The sequence below is a fragment of the Eptatretus burgeri genome, chromosome 17 (genome assembly GCF_056783735.1).
Source record: "Eptatretus burgeri isolate ZD-2024b chromosome 17, Ebu_testis_v1, whole genome shotgun sequence".
Taxonomy (NCBI): domain Eukaryota; kingdom Metazoa; phylum Chordata; class Myxini; order Myxiniformes; family Myxinidae; genus Eptatretus; species Eptatretus burgeri.
Window position 1 is genome coordinate 394821 of NC_140977.1, and position 19234 is coordinate 414054.

At 44.6% G+C, this 19234-nt stretch overlaps 1 protein-coding gene across 1 annotated transcript in view; it reads right to left on the reverse strand.

Annotated features, from left to right (window-relative positions):
- Window positions 1-19234, reverse strand: part of LAMA5 (laminin subunit alpha 5) — a 406222-nt gene that overhangs the window by 11940 nt on the left and 375048 nt on the right. Inside the window, exons 67-72 of the mRNA XM_085862975.1 lie at window positions 13176-13308; window positions 10450-10584; window positions 9907-10037; window positions 8692-8877; window positions 6690-6834; window positions 5418-5569 (exon numbers count right to left, since the gene is read on the reverse strand). Coding sequence (XP_085719101.1) covers window positions 5418-5569; window positions 6690-6834; window positions 8692-8877; window positions 9907-10037; window positions 10450-10584; window positions 13176-13308 — 882 coding nt within the window. The remainder of the gene's footprint in view (window positions 1-5417; window positions 5570-6689; window positions 6835-8691; window positions 8878-9906; window positions 10038-10449; window positions 10585-13175; window positions 13309-19234) is intronic.

A 19234-nucleotide genomic window follows, 5' to 3' on the forward strand; every position in this document is an offset into this window, starting at 1 on the left:
TGACCTTGAGTTGACATTTGACCTTTTAACCTCAAAAATAGTTGGTTTCTTAAGCCAGTGATGTAATATGCAAACCTTGTTCAAATTTCAAGTCAATTGGATGAAAAATGATGATTTTAGGAATACCACCTTAGTTGTTGACCTTGAGTTGACCTTTGAGCTTTTCACCTCAAAAATAGCTGGTTTCCTAATCCAATAATGCGATATGCAAACCTTGTTCAAATTTCAAGTCAGTCGAATGAAAAAAGATGATTTTAGAAATTTGACCTCAAGATAACCTTTGACCTCAAAATCAATAGGCTTCTTTGTTGAGACTACCTCTACAATTTGGTAAAGTTTCATGATCGGTTTAGAATTGTGACCTGAAGGCGATAAACAGACAGACAGATAGAACAACAAGAAGACGACACCATGCATAGCACGATACTTGCAAAATAATTGGTGGTTGAATTCAGTGACCTGATATGTAAATCCTCTTCAAATTTCAAGTCAATGGGTTGAAAATTAAGGATTTTAGGAATACCACTTTAGTTGTTGACCTTGGACCAATGTTGACCATTTCATCCATGTTGACCTCAAAAATAATTAACTGTTTGAATTCAGTGACTTGAAATATAAATCCTCATCAAATTTCAAGTCAATCGGATGAAAACTGAGGAATAAAAAAAAAATCTCACCTGTGTTGTTGACCTTAGGCCTATGTTGACCTTTTAATGTCTGTTGACCTCAAAAATAATTTTATTAGTTGAATTCAGTAACTTGCCCCGTTGGGCGACTGAATTAATACACCAGGGGGTTGACTCAGCCTGTCATCCTTCCGAGGTCGGCGAAATGAGTACCAGTGTACTGGGCCGGTGTATACCCTGGTTAAAATAGGTGTACCATATCCCTGTGTCGTAAGAGGCGACCAGGGTTGTGTCAGGAAGGGCATCCGGCGTAAAACATATGCCAAATCACTATGCGGATCATACGGATGATCCGCTGTGGCGATCCCTAACGGGAGCAGCCAAAGGAAGAAGAAGAAGAAGAATTCAGTGACTTGAAATATAAATCCTCTTCAAATTTCAAGTCAATGTGATGAAAATTGAGGATTTTAGCAATACTACCTAAGTTGTTGACCTTTGGCCTATGTTGATCTTTTGACCTCAAAAGCAATGGGCTTCTTCCTTATGACAAACTCTACCATGTGGTGAAGTTTTGTGAGGATCGGTTAAAATTTTTGACCTGTGGGTGAAAAACAGACAGAATAACAAAATTGACTGACCAATATACTTGAAAAATCTTCGATTTTGCAAGTAACAAGAAAGAAAACAAACAAACGGAGTAAAAACTGAGTACTCTCTTCTTTCAGCACCCGGCAATGACGTGATGTATCGCCTGGAAGTGGAATTGGGAAGGAGCGGTGTACAACAAAGAACTGCACACACCTCAATGCAGTTAGCTGCTATACGATTTTTGTATACAAGGTCAAAGATCATGGAAGAGCTTGGACAATGAATGGATCAGGACTGAACAGAACAAAAGGAACAGTGGAGAGGTGAAGAGGTGCAGGGCAGACACCAACATCAATGGAGAAGATGCACCATCAATACCGGAGTCTTCCGGATGTGATGTGGATGCGGATTCACTCACCAGAGCGGAGGAAATGGTCGGACGGCAAATAAGCCGAGCTGTTAGAGCTTACAGAATTCACTAATGTGTATAACATGGCATGGCAGCATTGTGAAATGAAATGGTTTGCGTGAACATTCTCAACTATAACAGCATTCGGTAGAGCGCATACCTCCACACGGTCAAACAGTTTACGTTTTGTATCCCATTGATAGGCCGGATCTGCATCTGGACCTGAACCAAAATCTGGAACTAATCATCTTGTTCTTGTCACCTACCCAACTCATCCACCAAGTTTTGTCATGACGCATCCACAACGTTTTCAAATATCACACTCGATATCGTTTTTGGACCCATTTCCCAACGGTGAAGAATTGCTTGGAAAGTTTAACTCTTGTTTCCGGATATGGATCTTCACCAAAATCGAATCAATTCGTCCTTGTCGCACAGCCAATGTATCCACCAAGTTTCATCCAAATCCGTCCACAACTTTTTGAGATATCGTGCTACATATCATTTTTGCCCCATATCTTAATGGTGAAGAATCACATTAAAAAGTTCTGGTATCTGGATCCATTTCTGGAACTTCACACAAATCTAATCAATTAGTGCTCATCACAAATCCCAACCTGTCCACCAAATTTCATCCAAAATACATCCATAACTCTTTGAGATATCCTACTCACAGACAGACAGATAGACAGACAGGGGTGAAAACATAACTGACATTCACTGTCAGTGGTGGAGGTAATAAAGTTTATCAGTACTAGCTGGGTAAAGGTCAGCACAGAGAATATGGAATGCTCAGTTTGCCTTGAGGTCCTGAATGAGGAGTCAGAGCCGCTGGGACTACGTGTTTCCTGGGTCACAACAAAGTTCCAGGCTTTCAATGACATCTTGGATACAGCTATCTTGTCTGTACCTGTTTGTGGTGAGGACGTTGAGGTCACGGAGAGATTCACTTACCTTGGCAGTGATACTCATGCCTCTGTAGGTTGTGAGCTAGAGGTCAATAGATGCCTGGGGAATCATGGATTCACTCTATGTTGGGGTGTGGTGCTGTCAGTATCGATGCAGGACGATGAAAGTAAGAGTCTTCATGTTCTTGGTGCTTCCAGTCTTGCACTACGGATGTGAGATTTGGACTCTGACGAAGGATCTGAGATGAAACTTAGCTCCTTCAGTACCAGGTCTCTTTGGAGAATCATTGGCTATCACTGGTCAGACTTTGTTTCCATTGAGCAATTGCTGAGAGAGACTCAAATGAGATTTGTTACCTGTATCGTCTGTGTGTCAGCTGCGGCTGTATGGACATGTGGCTCGATTTCCTGAGGCTGATCCTGCTCACCAGATTCTCTCAGCGACGGAGCCTTATGAGTGGTGGAGGCCAACGGGCCGACCACGTGCCTCGTAGTTGAAGCAAGCTGATCGGCATCTCAAGGAGATGGGTATGGACCAGGCATCTGCCTGGGGGAGTTGCCAGACAGAGGTCCCTGGAGTAACGGCAGAAAGTGAATGCAGAGACGCGCTGCTCCAGTGCATGCTTCCATACCTAACCTAACCTCACAATCTTTATTTTATTTAAATTGAAGTATATACATGAATACTGTAGAACTCAAATCCCCTTCCTTGCACTTTCAAACCCTTCCGTTTCGTCGAACTTGGGCACATTAAATAGGGTGGAGTAGAAGGGTGGTGTATAAGATTCCTTTTAATTGTACTAAACTTCTGGAATTTGTTTAACGATATTTAAGACCATTATTTTATTAAAATTGAAGTATACACCGAACACTGCATGGGGTAACATGTTCTATGAACTATCCTTTTGGGAATGCTCTTACTCCCACCCTAAATGAGTTACGAGACTCTTACAATGCCACTGTCTGTCTGTCTGTCTGTCTGTCTGTGTATGTCCACATCTATATATACTAGTGCGGGCCCGTAGGTGAGTGCCAGTATGTGCAGCCCTCTCTCACCCTTCCTCTCTCCCCACTCCTCTCTCGCCCCTCTCTCTCTCGCCCCCACTCTCATCCCCCCTCTCCCGTCCCCCTCTCTCGCAGATATTGGTCGACAGATAAATGGCCGTAACTTGGGGACTGCTCGTCCGATTAATATCAAACCTCGAAAAGGCACATCCGTGGGTCCCCAGCAATATTCCTGGCAAGTTTCAATCAGATCGGACCGTCAATGGTGCAAAAAATAAATAAATAAATAAATAAATAAATAAACATTAATTGTGACGTCATTCGTGATGTCATAGCACCGTGTTTTGTCATTGGTCGACAGATAAATGGCCGTAACTTGGGAACCGCTTGTCCGATCGATATCAAACCTCGAAAAGGCACATCTGTGGGTCCCGGCAATATTCCTGGCAAGTTTCAATCAAATCGGACCGTCAATCGTGCAAAAAAATAAAAATAATAAAAAATAAAAAATAAATAAACATTGATTGTGACGTCATTCATGATGTCATAGCACCGTGTCTTGTCATTGGTCAACAGATAAATGGCTGTAACTTGGGAACCGCTTATCCGATTAATATCAAACCTTGAAAAGGCACATCCGCGGGTCCCCAGCAATATTCCTGGCAAGTTTCAATTAGATCGGACCGTCAATCATGCAAAAAAAAAAACATTAACTGTGACGTCATTCGTGATGTCATAGCACTGTGTCTTGTCATTGGTTGACAGATAAATGGCCGTCACTTGGGAACCGCTGGGCCGATTGATATCAAACCTCGAAAACGCACATCTTCGGGGCCCCGGCAATATTCCTGGCAAGTTTCAATCAGATCGGATCGGCGGTCGTCGAGAAACGGCGGTCGCAGACAAACAGATGACACACACACACAGAGATTGCTGGAATTTTCGATATATATATATATATATATATATATATATATATATATATATATATATATATATATATATATATATATATATATATATATACATATATACATATTAGCTTAAATCTATTTCTTTCTTTGCAACTGCTTGTCTGATCAATGTGAAACTCTAAACATAGAAGGGACTCCCCATAGAGAATATTTTATTGATTTCTGACATCATTGGTCACATGGTATGGCAGCTATATTGGATTAAATAAAAAAATTTGGAGATCTTCTCAGAAACTACTTAACAAAAACAATTGAAACTTGGCACATGTCATCAACTCCACAAGGGGTGAGTAGGGTGATAACGATGACGTCATTAACGAAGTGGAATTCCAGCCATAATTGGTTGAATCAAAACTCTTATCCAAAAAACATCTGAAACTTCATATATCTGATCGATGATCACATGTGAGCGAGAAATTAAATTTATAACGTCACCAGTTATGTGCGTGGTCTGATGGCTATATTGGATTGAAAATAAAATGTAAATAATCTTTTCCAGACCCGCCAACAGATCGATGCGAAACTTCATCCATGTGATCGACTCGCCATGGGGAATATAGTTGAAGTTTTTGTTCATATTCACCTTCATTGATGTAATTTAGCCGTAATGTGCACAAAAGTGGTCGATAAATATCCGAATAATTAATCAATAAAGCCCTGGATAATGACAATATCCAGCATGTGATATAATAGGGTGCATGGATGATCCAGGAATATGGGCCATAATAGTCGCGTGTTCAGTTAACAATGGTATTTTTTATTCAGAATGAGTGTGTGAGGCGAGACTATGCACTCTACAGTGCCGTTGTAGTTACAATAAGAAAAGAAGTTATGTGGAGGAAAGCCTCATCAAAGAATTTTCTAAAACCTATGCATTCAATATTGGAATGAGGAAAAGCAATTGTACCTCTTGGTGAACAGTTTCTGAGGTAAGTCGAACTCCTGTCGGCTGACTGGGGTCGTGCCTGTTGCTACAGCATCCAACTCCGAAAAAGGAAAATTAAGAATCTCACAAGATTTTCCCATCGTGTGCCAATCGCTCTGAACCTGGTTCTGAAACTGGACACATGGGAACAAATTCAGTGATGCGATTTATATATAGATATGGTATTATGGTGACTCAAATGACTGTGCCCATCGAATGGGAATGAAGTCACTTGAGAATAAACGAGTAAAAAATAAACTTAAAATGCCATAGCCCCCATTGTTTTAGTAATTTTGCTGGATGGAGTTAAAGAGATAGCCCATATTTATGTACAACTTAAACGTCCGTCAGTCGACCAGTCGGCCATCTTTGATCAGATTGCAAAATACAGTTAGGTGCAAGTGTATGCTGTTGTTGACTGTGCTTGTGCCAAGATTGAACAAAATCAGACCATGCATGTGAGAAATGGTTGGGGATGTGTTCAACGTGGGATTTTTTACAAACAAAATGGCCACCAGTCGGCCATCTTGGATCTGATCTCAAAAAAACATATGTAAGCCATCGTTCGTCATCTGTCTGCCAAGTATGAACAACATCGGTAAATGCATGTCGGAGAAATGGTTGAGGACGTGTTCGACACCGTTTTGTTGTTTTTTTTAACAAGTAAAATGGCCACCGGTCGGCCATCTTGGATCTGATGTCGAAAAAAAATGTTCGTTCATAAACCATCATGTGTTGTCTTTGTACCAAGTACAAATAAAATCGGTCAATACATGTCCGAGATATGGTTGTGGACGCACACACGCACGCACAGACGCAAAAATTGAGACCAAATCCATGAGCCCCCATTTCGGACTCAGTCCAATGGGGGCTAATAAAACGAGAAAGGCAATCTTCGACATCGCCAAACCAACAGATGTGCCTCTGCCCACATTATTACGTGATTACACAAACATTAGTTTGGTCAAAATCCCATCACTGGTTTACAAGTGAGCAAGGTACCGTATGGTTTTTTTTACCGAACATGACCTCTGACCTTTTGACAACAAAATCGAATCAGTTCATCTTTACATCATTATACATAGTGGACCAAGTTTGAACAAAATCCATTCTATGGTTTAGATATCGCGATAACGAGATTCAGCATGGACCGATGGACGTATGCACGTACGTACGTACAACCCAAAAACATGATGCCTCCAGTGACTTTGTCAGTGGAGGCATAAAAAAATTAATTAAACAGCCCATATTTACTCTGGACTCTCGCTTTCGTAGCCGTGGTCTTGTCCCACGGTGAAGGTCGAGTCCCACGGGACTGTGAGGGTCGATACAGCTGCCCAGTGACACCTGGGTCTTTTTGAAGTGTTGTAGGTTCTCCACAATCACATCTTTACCGGGTCTGCAGGAGAAAGAAACAAAGCATAACTATTACAGGGTCTGTATTATGAACTACCTCAGTCAGGAGTTTGTCTGGTCCTGGATAAAGTGGACCAAGGAAACCAATGAAACAATAGGAAATAGTCACATGGTATAAACATAAATAATGGCATTTCGGAAATGATTTCACAAAGACTATTGCTGAGACTTTCTATAAGCAACAAGAAAACACGTTTAAAATAGTACAGTTTATTGACGTAAGAGTAACAAGAAATCAGATATAAATTTTCATGAAATAATAATTTTAAAAAGGGGCAATCCACCTGGGGGCTCAGCTGGTCGGGGAGGGATAAGAAAACCAGGGAACCACTGGTAGGGCATGGATGACGGACAAAATATGTAATGGAGAAGAAAGTAAATACCGATGGATTCTTTTTTAATGTCGTGAACAAACCTTGGTACACCACGGGTGATGAAGGTTGTGGTCAAGTTTCTTCGGAAATGTGTGTAGTTTATGAGAAGAAGTTGCAAGTGTTTACGGACGGACGGACTGACGACGCGCTATCCCATAGCTCTCTGGAACTACGTTCCAGGTGAGCTAAAAATTACCAAAATGATCAACCCCAAGAGATTAAATATAACATTTTCAGTTTGGGTAGCTTTCTTTATTACCTGCCCCATGGAAGGTGGATGGAGGTTATATTTTCACCCCTCTGTGTCTGTTTGTCTGTGAGCAGGATATCTCAAAAAGTTATGGTCTGATTTGGACGAAATTTGGTCGACCGGTTGGACGTGTGACAAAGACAAATTGATGAGATTTTGATGAGATTGATGAGATTGAAGATCTGGATTCGGATCTGTACACGAGAATTTAAATTTTTTTTTGAAAAGTGATTTTTCACAATTGATAGGTGGGACTAAAATGATACATAGCATGATATTTCAAAAAGTTATTGTCGGATTCATATGAAACTTGTTGGTTGAGATGGGAAGGTAACAAGAACAAGATGATTATATTTTGGTTAAGGTCCAGATGCAGATCCAGCCCATCAGTGGGATACAGAACGTAAACTGTTCAGCCTGGTTTTTTTGTCTTGATTCATTGCCTAAAAAAAAATTGGAAGGTTCATTCGAAATGGAGGATTTCATATCTTCCCAAGACCATGACTTTTACACCAACAATTGGATTTGAATATTTCACAGGAAGTTGAAAAGGTTATACTGCACAAATATTGTAGAATTATATAAATACATTCAACCTGTTTCTTCATGAGAAATTGAAAGAAGTAAGAGACACCACATAATGGGGGAAATATATTCTTAAATATTGAGAAGGACATATAACACACAGCTTACTTAAGTTTTGGTAAATATGTTTTTAAAGTTCCATGGTGCATGAAGGAGCTGTTACATGAGAACAGAGACAAACAACACCAGACTTGACTTCCGACAAACACAGCCGGTGCCCTTCAGAGAAATGACATGATTTCCCGGTGCACTCTGGGTACCGGTGATGGCAGTTTGTGATGTCACCTTTCTCTCTGCAGTCAGGAGAGCAATTAAGGAGCAATCGCCACTACCCACCAGAAAAACCTCCCAGCCCATTAATAGGATGCCAACCCATGGGGTTTGTCCGTGCTCTATCCTTGAAAGGTTGTGCCTCATGAGAGGAAGAGGCCTTGCTAAGACTTGACCAGTGTCACAATTGAACCACCAACCTCACATACTCGAGGCGAATGCTCTCTCCACATTGCCACTGTCACCAAATCTCGTTTATCATTCATCAAGAAAACTATTCTTTGCACATCACAGGCATTACAACAAACATTGCTAAACAGATGTAGGCCTTTCTCCAGCTCAAGTAAAACAGTGAACTTACCGTTGCAAGAAAAGGTCGCTGATACAACCAGTGAAGTTTTGCACCCCATCGTGCATGCTGGGGACCCCTCCAACATACAGCATATTTTTATCCAGTGCTTGGCTTGGTACATGCAGTGCTTGGCTTGGTGCATGCAATGCTTCATCATCTTTCGCCACATCCTCATCATCTATAACTAGGTGCAACCTATCATAGGGCACACACAACCGCCACACCAGTCCTGACAGTTAGGAACTTGAATAGATTTTCCATGGCAGTGTTCAGCTACACAATACAGTACTTAAGCAACAACTATGACTACTTCTTCAACTGCCCCAATTAGTTCAACCCTCTTATGGGGTGAGCCAAGAAAAGTTTTGACCAGCGTTATATAAACAGCCTGGCCAGGCCTGATGTCTGACTGAAGCTAATGTGGGCAGGAAACAGGAGTTTATTGAGGCATTGTGTGGCGTGATGGGATCCAGCATGGCATGGGGTGAAGGTATTGCACATAGCACAGGTGTAGAGGGATCCAGCGTGGTGTGGCGTTCAGGGATCGGGCACGGCATGGAATCCAGCACTGCATTGTGTGATGGGATCCATCAAGGAGCAGACATGACAGGATCTGGTGCGGTGCAGACGGATATGGCACGGTATGGACGCTGGATGGCAATATCCCCAAGGCCATATCCCTAAGGGATCTGGTACAGCACGGCGTGAAGGGATCTGATGCAGCGCAGCACTGAGCGATCTGACAAGGTGTGGCATGCAGGGATCTGGCAGGAAGGGATGCAGTATGGATTGGTATCGAAGGATCTGGCATGGCACTACAGTTGACAACACACTAAGACGAAGGCCTTTTCACCATCAATTGATGAAGAAGTAGTGAGTGGGGCATCCCAGATGCATGAAATGCAGTGAGAGCGAAGCCTTCGCGAAGGAGCGGCATGAGGCTGTTTTTGTCCCTCCTCTCTCAGTCCTGGTGTCAGTTTATGCTTTCACCAGGACCTCTTGTGACTTGTGCAGGTGGGTCTCCACAGTAACTGCCAGCCGCCTCACTCACAACCTCTGAACAAACCGTTTCCATGGTCGCAAAACCAGGCACCACTGGTCGCACTTGGAAATGGTGATGGTGCATGTCGTGTGGAGAATGTGTGATCGTGCCAGCTCCCTCTGCTAAAATAGAGAGATATGACATCACCATAAGACAAATAGCAGAGTAAATTCAAAACGTACTGGCTGCCTGTCTTCAGGAGATGAAGGTAGTGGTTGACTCCATCATTGTAGTTACGATTCGACACTGCCTTTGTGGTTTCTGTCGACATTGCTACCATTCCATTTTCTAATTGGACGGCCATTGTCCCGCTCTGCAAACAGCACAACATGCCGTAACATGACAAAACAACCAATAAATGTACATCACACTGTCATGCTAACATGCCACAAAGTAAATGATACATGTGCTGTGTTGGCAAACTGATATGGCACAAAGCAAACAATACAATGAGCAAACAACAATGCGAGCATGGCATACATTAGACTGGCACACCAACATGGCATTAAAAATGATGCGCGCAGCATGTTTACAAACATGGTACAAAACACAAGGATCCACAACAGAAGCAACGCTTCAATAAAAGTTCCGCTGTTGGAGGCAATGCTTTATTTAAGTTGTCATTTCAATTTGATTACATTTGCCATCGCATGCTGCATTAATTAAGTCATTGAGCATACTTAAATCCATTAAGTTCGTATAAATAGTAATTTTAGTAACATTACCTGAACGTTACGGTATAAGAGAGTGCCATTGGGCTCTATTGTACGGAAAGTGAAACCCATTTCCATGTCTGGATCAGGGTCCTTCAAGACCATGGCCATGAATCCGTGACCCACGAGACGAACTTTGCGAGAAACCTGCAAGACCACGATAAAAGAGCAACGTTTGTACAAAGCACATCAATACTCCATAATTACATTGTTCAATGAAACAAAACAGCCAAAGCTGTAAAATAAATGATGATAATGGAGCGAGAGTGGTACAACACTCTTAAATGATATTCAGTGGAATAAAGAGTGGTACAACACTGTTAAATGATATTCAGTGTACTAAGGAGTGGTACAACACTCTTAAATGATATTCAGTGTTCTAAAGAGTGGTACAACACTCTTAAATGATATTCAGTGTACTAAAGAGTGGTACAACACTCTTAAATGATATTCAGTGTACTAAAGAGTGGTACAACACTCTTAAATGATATTCAGTGTAATAGTGGTACAACACTGTTAAATGATATTCAGTGTACCAAAGAGTGGTACAACACTGTTAAATGATATTCAGTGTACTAAAGAGTGGTACAACACTCTTAAATGATATTCAGTGTACTAAAGAGTGGTACAACACTGTTAAATGATATTCAGTGTACTTAAGAGTGGGACAATACTCTTGAATGGTCTGAGCAAAAAGTGATCTTAGTTAAAAATGGTCCCAGCAAAAAGTGGTCCTCGTAAAAAGTGGTCTCTCGTAAAAAGTGGTCTCAGTAAAAAATGGTTTTAGTAAAAAGTGATTTAGTGAAAAGTGGTTATAGTAAAAAGTGGTGTTAGTAAAAAGTGGTTTTAGTAAAAAGTGGTGTTAGTAAAAAGTGGTGTTCGTAAAAAGTGGTGTTAGTAAAGAGTGGTGTTGGTAAAAAGTAGTGTTAGAAAAAGTAGTCCGAGTAAAAAGTGGTGTTAGTGAAAAGTGGGGTTAGTAATAAGTGGTGTTCGTAAAAAGTGGTGTTAGTAAAAAGTGGTTTTAGTAAAAAGTGTTGTTTGTAAAAAGTGTTGTTGGTAAAAAGTGGACCGAGTAAAAAGTGGACCGAGTAAAAAGTGGACCGAGTAAAAAGTGGACCGAGTAAAAAGTGGTCCTAGTAAAAAGTGGACCGAGTAAAAAGCGGTCCTAGTAAAAAGTGGTGTTCGTAAAAAGTGGTCCAAGTAAAAAGTTGTGTTAGTAAAAGGTTGTATTTGTAAAAAGTGGTCTCAGTAAAAAGTGGTGTTATTAAAAAGTGGTGTTATTAAAAAGTGGTCTCAGTAAAAAGTGGTCCCAGTAAAAAGTGGTCGCAGTAAAAAGTGATCCCAGTAAAAAGTGGTTTTAGTAAAAAGTGGTTTTAGTAAAAAGTGGTCCGAGTAAAAAGTTGTGTTTGTAAAAAGTGGTCTCAGTAAAAAGTGGTGTTAGTAATAAGTGATCCTCATAAAAAGTGGTGTTAGTAAAAAGTGGTCTCAGTAAAAAGTGGTGTTAGTAAAAATGATCCTCGTAAAAAGTGGTGTTAGTAAAAAGTAGTGTTAGTAAAAAGTGGTTTTAGTAAAAAGTTGTGTTTGTAAAAAGTGGTCTCAGTAATAAGTGATCCTAGTAAAAAGTGGTGTTAGTAAAAAGTAGTGTTAGTAAAAAGTAGTGTTAGTAAAAAGTGGTTTTAGTAAAAAGTTGTGTTTGTAAAAAGTGGTCTCAGTAATAAGTGATCCTAGTAAAAAGTGGTGTTAGTAAAAAGTGGTGTTCGTAAAAAGTGGTGTTCGTAAAAAGTTGTGTTCGTAAAAAGTTGTGTTCGTAAAAAGTGGTGTTCGTAAAAAGTGGTGTTCGTAAGTGGTGTTCGTAAAAAGTGGTTTTAGTAAAAAGTGTTGTTTGTAAAAAGTGTTGGTAAAAAGTGGTCCGAGTAAAAAGTGGACTGAGTAAAAAGTGGTCCCAGTAAAAAGTGGTGTTTGTAAAAAGTGGCCTCAGTAAAAAGTGGTGTTCGTTAAAAGTGGTCCGAGTAAAAAGTTGTGTCAGTAAAAGGTTGTGTTTGTAAAAAGTGGTCTCAGTAAAAAGTGATGTTAGTAAAAAGTGATGTTAGTAAAAAGTAGTGTTAGTAAAAAGTGGTCTTCAAAATGTGATGAGTAACAAGAATGGGATACTTTAAGTCCTGGAAGGGGTCAATTCCATCTCCTGACAAGGAGATTGCAACCAACAAGAGAACCAAGTATACAGAGCTACACATTGACAGATATTTCTTCTTAAATGGCCATAAGTATTCCCACGTTCTTGTGGGGTTGGCCAAGGGAAGTTGGGCTCAAGTCTTTCACGAACTGGCTTGCCAGACCTGACGATTGACGAAAGTTAGGGCAGCGATTTAAAATTTTGCCATGGTGCCGGCAACAGCTTGCCGACTCCTTCACATTCAGATATGCACACAGCAAATACACCCAAGCCAGAAGGAAAGCTCAATGACAAAATAGAGTGATGTTTTGAGTGAAAAACCATCTCTAATGAAAAAAAACAATAAAAATAAAAAAGGAATTGTAAAGGCAACAAACCGAACACTCACAAAATTGACATCCCAAGCAACCTTCCTCAGTGAAATCAGCATTGTTGAGCTTGCTGCAGCACAATGCACATCCAATACAACGTACCAGGAAAAATACACGAGCCAAGATAAAAAGTTTGGGTTTCCAAACAGAATCACAGGCACACAAAAAACACGAGCATACACTCAGACACCTACCAGCACGTCGTCTGGACAGCCCGTGCTGACACCCTTCATCATCAACTCCTGAAGATTCAGGATATTTTCCTGCACTTTGAAATTCAGGAGGCAGCCCTTGAATTCATTAATCACCCCGACCTGTTCTGAGATCCTGAGGAAACATCATAAAGACAATTGGTGATGTGAACGCATGCATACAGATTAAATATTTAGCAAACAAGGGTGGAATAACTCAGACGGGTTACGGAAGCCACAACACACTTCCTGAATTCTGCATCAAAACCGAAAAGCCCCTGTTTCAGACCAAGTCCAATGGGTGCTAATAAACAAAAGCAGGTACCCCTGATTGGTCATATCGGGTGGATGTCTGGCAGGCATCCCCTTTTGACAGCAAATGTAAGTGTGACAAAGGAGTTTGTCGTCACCATTCCAGTGAAGAGGTACCACTGGTACAAATGTATATATATATGTATGTATGTATGTATATATATATATATATATATATATATATATATATATATATGTATATATATATATATATATGTATATATATATGTATGTATGTATATATATATGTATGTATGTATGTATGTATGTATGTATGTATGTATGTATGTATGTATGTATGTATGTATGTATGTATGTATGTATGTATGTATGTATGTATGTATGTATGTATGTATATATATATGTATATATATATATATATATATATATATATATATATATATATATACATATATATATATGTATATATATATATATATATACATGTATATATATATGTATATATGTATATATGTATATATGTATATATGTATATATGTATATATGTATATATGTATATATGTATATATTGTTGTGGTTACCAGATTCGCAAACCACCATTCAGGTCCCTTAGGTGAGGTATCTCGGTAAGTGCATGTGTAGTTAGGCCCAAACCCGTTGTCTAGTGGGAATACATGTCATTTATACGTGCTGCGACTCTTCAGGATAGCCGTTTTTCTTTTACTATCTTTATTTTGGACCAACCGCCATGATCACAACCACAACATCAACCACCGACCACAACCACCGCTTCACCACAACCGCCACGACCTTCACGTCACACCTCGCAACCGTAGCATCGCCACCGTTCTTGCCCCGCTGTGGGTACCGGTGTTGGATTCGTGCAGAGCGCGCGTCGAACAGCGTGTACAAAATCACGGATTTTGTGCTTCAAAAACGGATCAAAAACGACACACGCCCACTTTTTGCCGTCCAATCGGTGAGCGAGGGGCGAATTGGCCCCGCCCCCAGGGCGATCGATATATGCAAATTTGTGGATCAAAAAGCCTTCACGCCCACTTTTTCTCGGGTCAATGGGGAGCGGTCAAAAAAACGAGATGGAGAACGAGAACGAGAAGGAGAACGAGAACGAAAAGGAGAACGAGAACGAGAAGGAGTCGGAACGGAGGGGACGAGTGTGGAAGTCTGGAGCCCGAAGCCTGCAGTGGCTGGAGAAGCTGAAGAGAGTCGGACGAGGGGGTGCTCGCGTCGGTGCCGGGAGCTGCACGCCCGAGGGAGGCCGGCAGCGCGACCTGGCCGAGGTGGAGACGCACACCAGGGATAATAAAGATCCTCTATACCCCGAGCATCAGCAACCCCCTCCTGTTTCCCCCCGCGCTGAGATAGTGCGACCAAGGGGGCCCCGTTCCCACCCCCTACCAGACACCGTCCACGAGGCCCGCGGGTTGCGGGGCCATCGCCGCTCCGCGTCTCATCACCAGACGGGTAGGCGCGACCCGGTCTCGGCCTCAGGCCCGCCTCATTCTTGGGGATATTCTTTCCTTGGTTTTGGGTATGTGTTGTCGGCGCCGTCTGTGAAGTAGAATTGTATAAGTGTTGCCGTGTGCTCGGTAGTCGGTATTAGCTCTGCATTGTTTTCGCTTTTATATTTGCTTTTTGTGTAAATGGAAGTGTGTTCTTTTTTTTTGTGTGCATTTGGTGGAATTGTATTTGTGTGCTTCCCGTGTGCCGCGAATAAATGTGCTTTATTGTTGAACTGTTCTCCCGCTTCGCTTCGTCTTTTCCCCCATTGAACCCTCATCTTGCTTCACGTAAAGGGTTGGTAGTGGGCTGAATACGCCCGATAATTAATCGAACCGTCGAGGTCGACGATAACACCGCTCGGTTATTCTGATAGTACGGAACGGGTCGCTTAAGTGGCCCGTGTCCGAAGTCGACCTGCGGCGAGGTGCGATCGCCCGGTCTACCCTCCGCGTGGGTACTTAGGTAGGTCGAATTTGGCGAGCAACCCTATCCCACGCGGGGGCTGATTGGCTCGATCGCGGTGAGACCGAAAGGTCCACCCGTGACTGGTTCCCGGCGTTAGTCCGAGAGGGTCACGACTGGATTGTCCGTCCGGTGGGCGACGTGCCGCGATTCGAGTTACGTGGCCGTTCGCACGCCGGCGGGCGCGAAAACCGCAACACTGGTGTCAGGAGTGGGATACAAATTCATCGCCCTCCTCTCGGCACTGGTATCGGAGAACAGGAAAACGGGCTCTCCTGTCTCCGGCTAAATTCACGGGAATCGGTCCAGGGGTGAGAGAAGCGACCCCCGATTCCCTCCAAATTATGAGCGATTCAAATTAACCCTTCACGAGAAGCAAGATGGCGTCTCAAGGCGAGCGGGTGCCGGGTGGATTAGGTATGTGTAATAGTAATGTAGAATCCATGGTCCAGGATGGAATCCCCGTGCAGGAAATGTTGATTGTGCAGGAACACGGACTCGCCCAACTGAACCCAGGGCCCGAGGTGGGTGCGGCAGCGGCCGCGGTGTATGACACCTCCCCCCCCCTCTCCACCAAGACCCTTCCCCAACCCTTGCCGAAACGGCTCAGCTGAGTGCATCCAACATGGCCCAGCTATGCGCCATGCTGGCGGCAATGAACAAACAAATGAATGAAGTGAAAACGACGATGGATGCGAATACACAAAAGATGGATACAAATACAAATGAAATGAACAAGCAAATGAATGAAGTGAAAACGACGATGGATGCGAATACACAGCAAATAAACGGAATGGAAGCAAACATGAAGGAAGAAATGAAAGAGCTACGGGGTGAGACGCAGAACATGGGCCGATGCCTGCAGGCGGGCATGAAGGCCGTGACAAAGGAAATAATAGTGGAGACAAGGGAGGTAAAGGGTGAAGAGTTGGCAGAGACACGGGAGATAGAAAAAATAGAGGAAAGACTACACGAGGAAGACGGGGTAAGTGACGCACACACACACACACACGGAGGTAGTGGAGGATATTAGGGGTGAGCTGGCGGACTGGGTAGAGACCCAGTGCGAGCACCTGGATGGCCTCCTCCAGGAACGAGGGGAGGGAGTATGCCCCCTTGAGGCGAGTCACGACCAGGTGAGTTCGGTCGTGCTTTGCGAGGTTGAGGGGACGGGTGCTGTGGACGGGTGCACGGAGAACTTGGGGGGTGTAGAGGCCCCGGAGACCCTTGTGGGGACACGAATCCCCAGTGTGGTTGTCCCTGTGTGTGTGGTGCAAGGTGTGAGTGCGTCCCCGTGTGTGGAAGCGACCCCGTGTGTGAGTGGTATGGTGGCGATGGTGCCGGAGTGTGTGCTTCCCAGCACGCCGTGTGTGGATGAGGCACCGTGTGTGGTAGAGGCCGTGGGTGTGAGTGAAACGGCCTGTATGAATGAGGCACCGTGTGTGAGTGAGGCCGTGTGTGTGGATGAAACGGCCAGTGTGGATGAGGCACCGCGGGTGAGTGCCCCCGCGTGTGTGGATGAGGCACGGAGTGCGAGTGAGGCACCGCGGGTTAGTGCCCCCGCGTGTATGAGTGAGGCACGGTGTGTGGATGAGGTACCGCGGGTGAGTGCCCCCGCGTGTGTGGATGAGGCACGGAGTGCGAGTGAGGCACCGCGGGTGAGTGCCCCCGCACGCGTGAGTGAACGGCCGTGTGCAAGGTCGCTGTATGTCAGGGAGACCGTGTGTGTGAGAGAGCGGTATGTGAGGGAGATGTCGGTTGGCATGCGGGAGCACGCAGCCGCGTCTCTCGGTGTGAATGTGATGGAGTGGACTGTGTGCGTCGTAACACGCAGGTGTGCGTGGGTTGAATGGCGACGACGACGGCGACATGCGAGTAAAGAAAGCCGAGTAGCGGCTGTAGTTGCTTCGGGGACCGTGCCGGGTTCACCCAGCAGTGAGCACGCGGTTCGTGCTGTGCAACGCACGAGACCGCCACGTGCTCGCTTGCGAGAGTGAAGTCCCGGTCCGGAAACGCACGCGGTGGATTTGCCGATCCCGCGGACGGACAAAGTTTAGGCAGGTAAACGGATTTGGACCGGACGGGTTCTCCACGCGATCGTGTGTGTTAAGCTCCAACGGGCAAAGCACATGTGTTCGCGTGGGGAACCCCTCGAGACGTGGGGCTTGTTTTTTTTATGCGCACGGTGACGTCATGGCTGCACGTGGGGTTGGAATCCGGCAGGAGGGGTATCTCTGCCGGATGGTCCCGTCCAAGGAGGGACGAGGAACACGTGCAGCTGCATGACGTCACGGGCAGGTGCAAAGTGCGCGAGCTCTGAGTTGCCGCGCAGGTGCTGCGCATGGGAAAAAAAAAAAAAGCAAGCCTCACTTTCGGGTGTACAGGATTCCTGGGCAAGGGGTGAAAGACCCCCCTTACCTGGGCACAGGATGAAAACTAGTTAGGGGGAAGGGTTAGCTTAGCTAGACCGACTCCATGGGGCAGGGGTAAGTCCTCATGGAGTCCGTGGAATGGATTAGGTAGAGGGATTGTAGCCAGATTTAGGTTGGGAAATAAAATGAATGATTTGGAGACAGTGACAGACTTGTGGATGTGTAGCGGGGACGTAGTTTAGCTACGTAGGTTAAATGGAACGTGCTATAGCTTAAGGGACGACGTGGGAGCACGAGTTAGTTAGGGGATGTAGTTAGAAGGATGGCAGAGTTCAGCGGTGTGTGTGTTGAAGAGTAGGAGAGTTGTGAGGTGAGTACATGGTGAGTGAGTGAGGCCAGTGGGTCTGTGTGTATGGAGTGAATGGGGAATGCATGGTGCGATGAGTGATTGGGGGGAGGAGTGACTCCCGCCCAAGGGACCCCGGGGTCAGTGTAGAGTGAGTTAGCTGGGTTAGTCAAATTGAAATATGGAGGTCGTTTTGTTGTTGGTGGGAAAGTAGGCTCGAGACCCATTTGGAGGGGTGCAGGAGCCCTGTTGACGGGCTTGGGAGCGTGGCTGCGAAAGGTGAGTATCGCTGAGTGGGTACCCCGGGCACCAGGCTAGTCGGCCGTGGTAGGCCAAGGGCCCATGGGGGGCCGGGATAGAGTAGTGGGCACGGGTGCGCCTGCTTGGTGCGGGGGCCCGGGGCGCCATTAGCCGCGTGGGCAGTGTTGTGGGCACGGGTGACCCTCGGAAAGGGGCCCGGGAGGCCGGCCTGCCACGTGTGCGTTTCAGGGGAGGTGCCATGGGGGGCACTCCCCGGTGTTAGGGAGCTGGTAGGCTCGGAGGCAGTGTAGTGCCCGGGGGTGCCATAGCGGGAGAATCGGCAGAGGGTCGTGCCTGCCAAAGGGAGCCACGTGTCCCAGCCAGGAGACCGTGTGAGGGCACGGAGAGAAAATTGGGGGGCGAGACCCGAAATTGTAAGGACACCAACACAGGCGACGGGAATCTGGGTTGTTAGAACCAATAGTTTAAGCGAGAGGCGCTTGTTGAAAGCCCCGGGGTAGTTTAAGAGTTAATGGTTAGGGTAGATTAGGAGATGTACCCCTCCGCACCATCCATCCCCTCGCTGTTGTTGTGGGCCGCTGGACCCACTTTGGGTTAGATCGCCGAACTCTGGAGAGGCCATTCTGAGGCTTCGTTGGGCCTCGACACAGGACGTTAGCTCTCCCTTGTTCCCCTCCGGGAAGGGAACGTAGGGGTTGGGAGTAGGCTAGGTGACAGGATAGGTTAGCCGAACAAGGACGATAAAGGGGGTTAGGGGATGATTTATAGTGGGGGAGTAAAAATAAAAAAAAAAAAAAAAAAATTAAGTTGGGGCTAAATTGGGG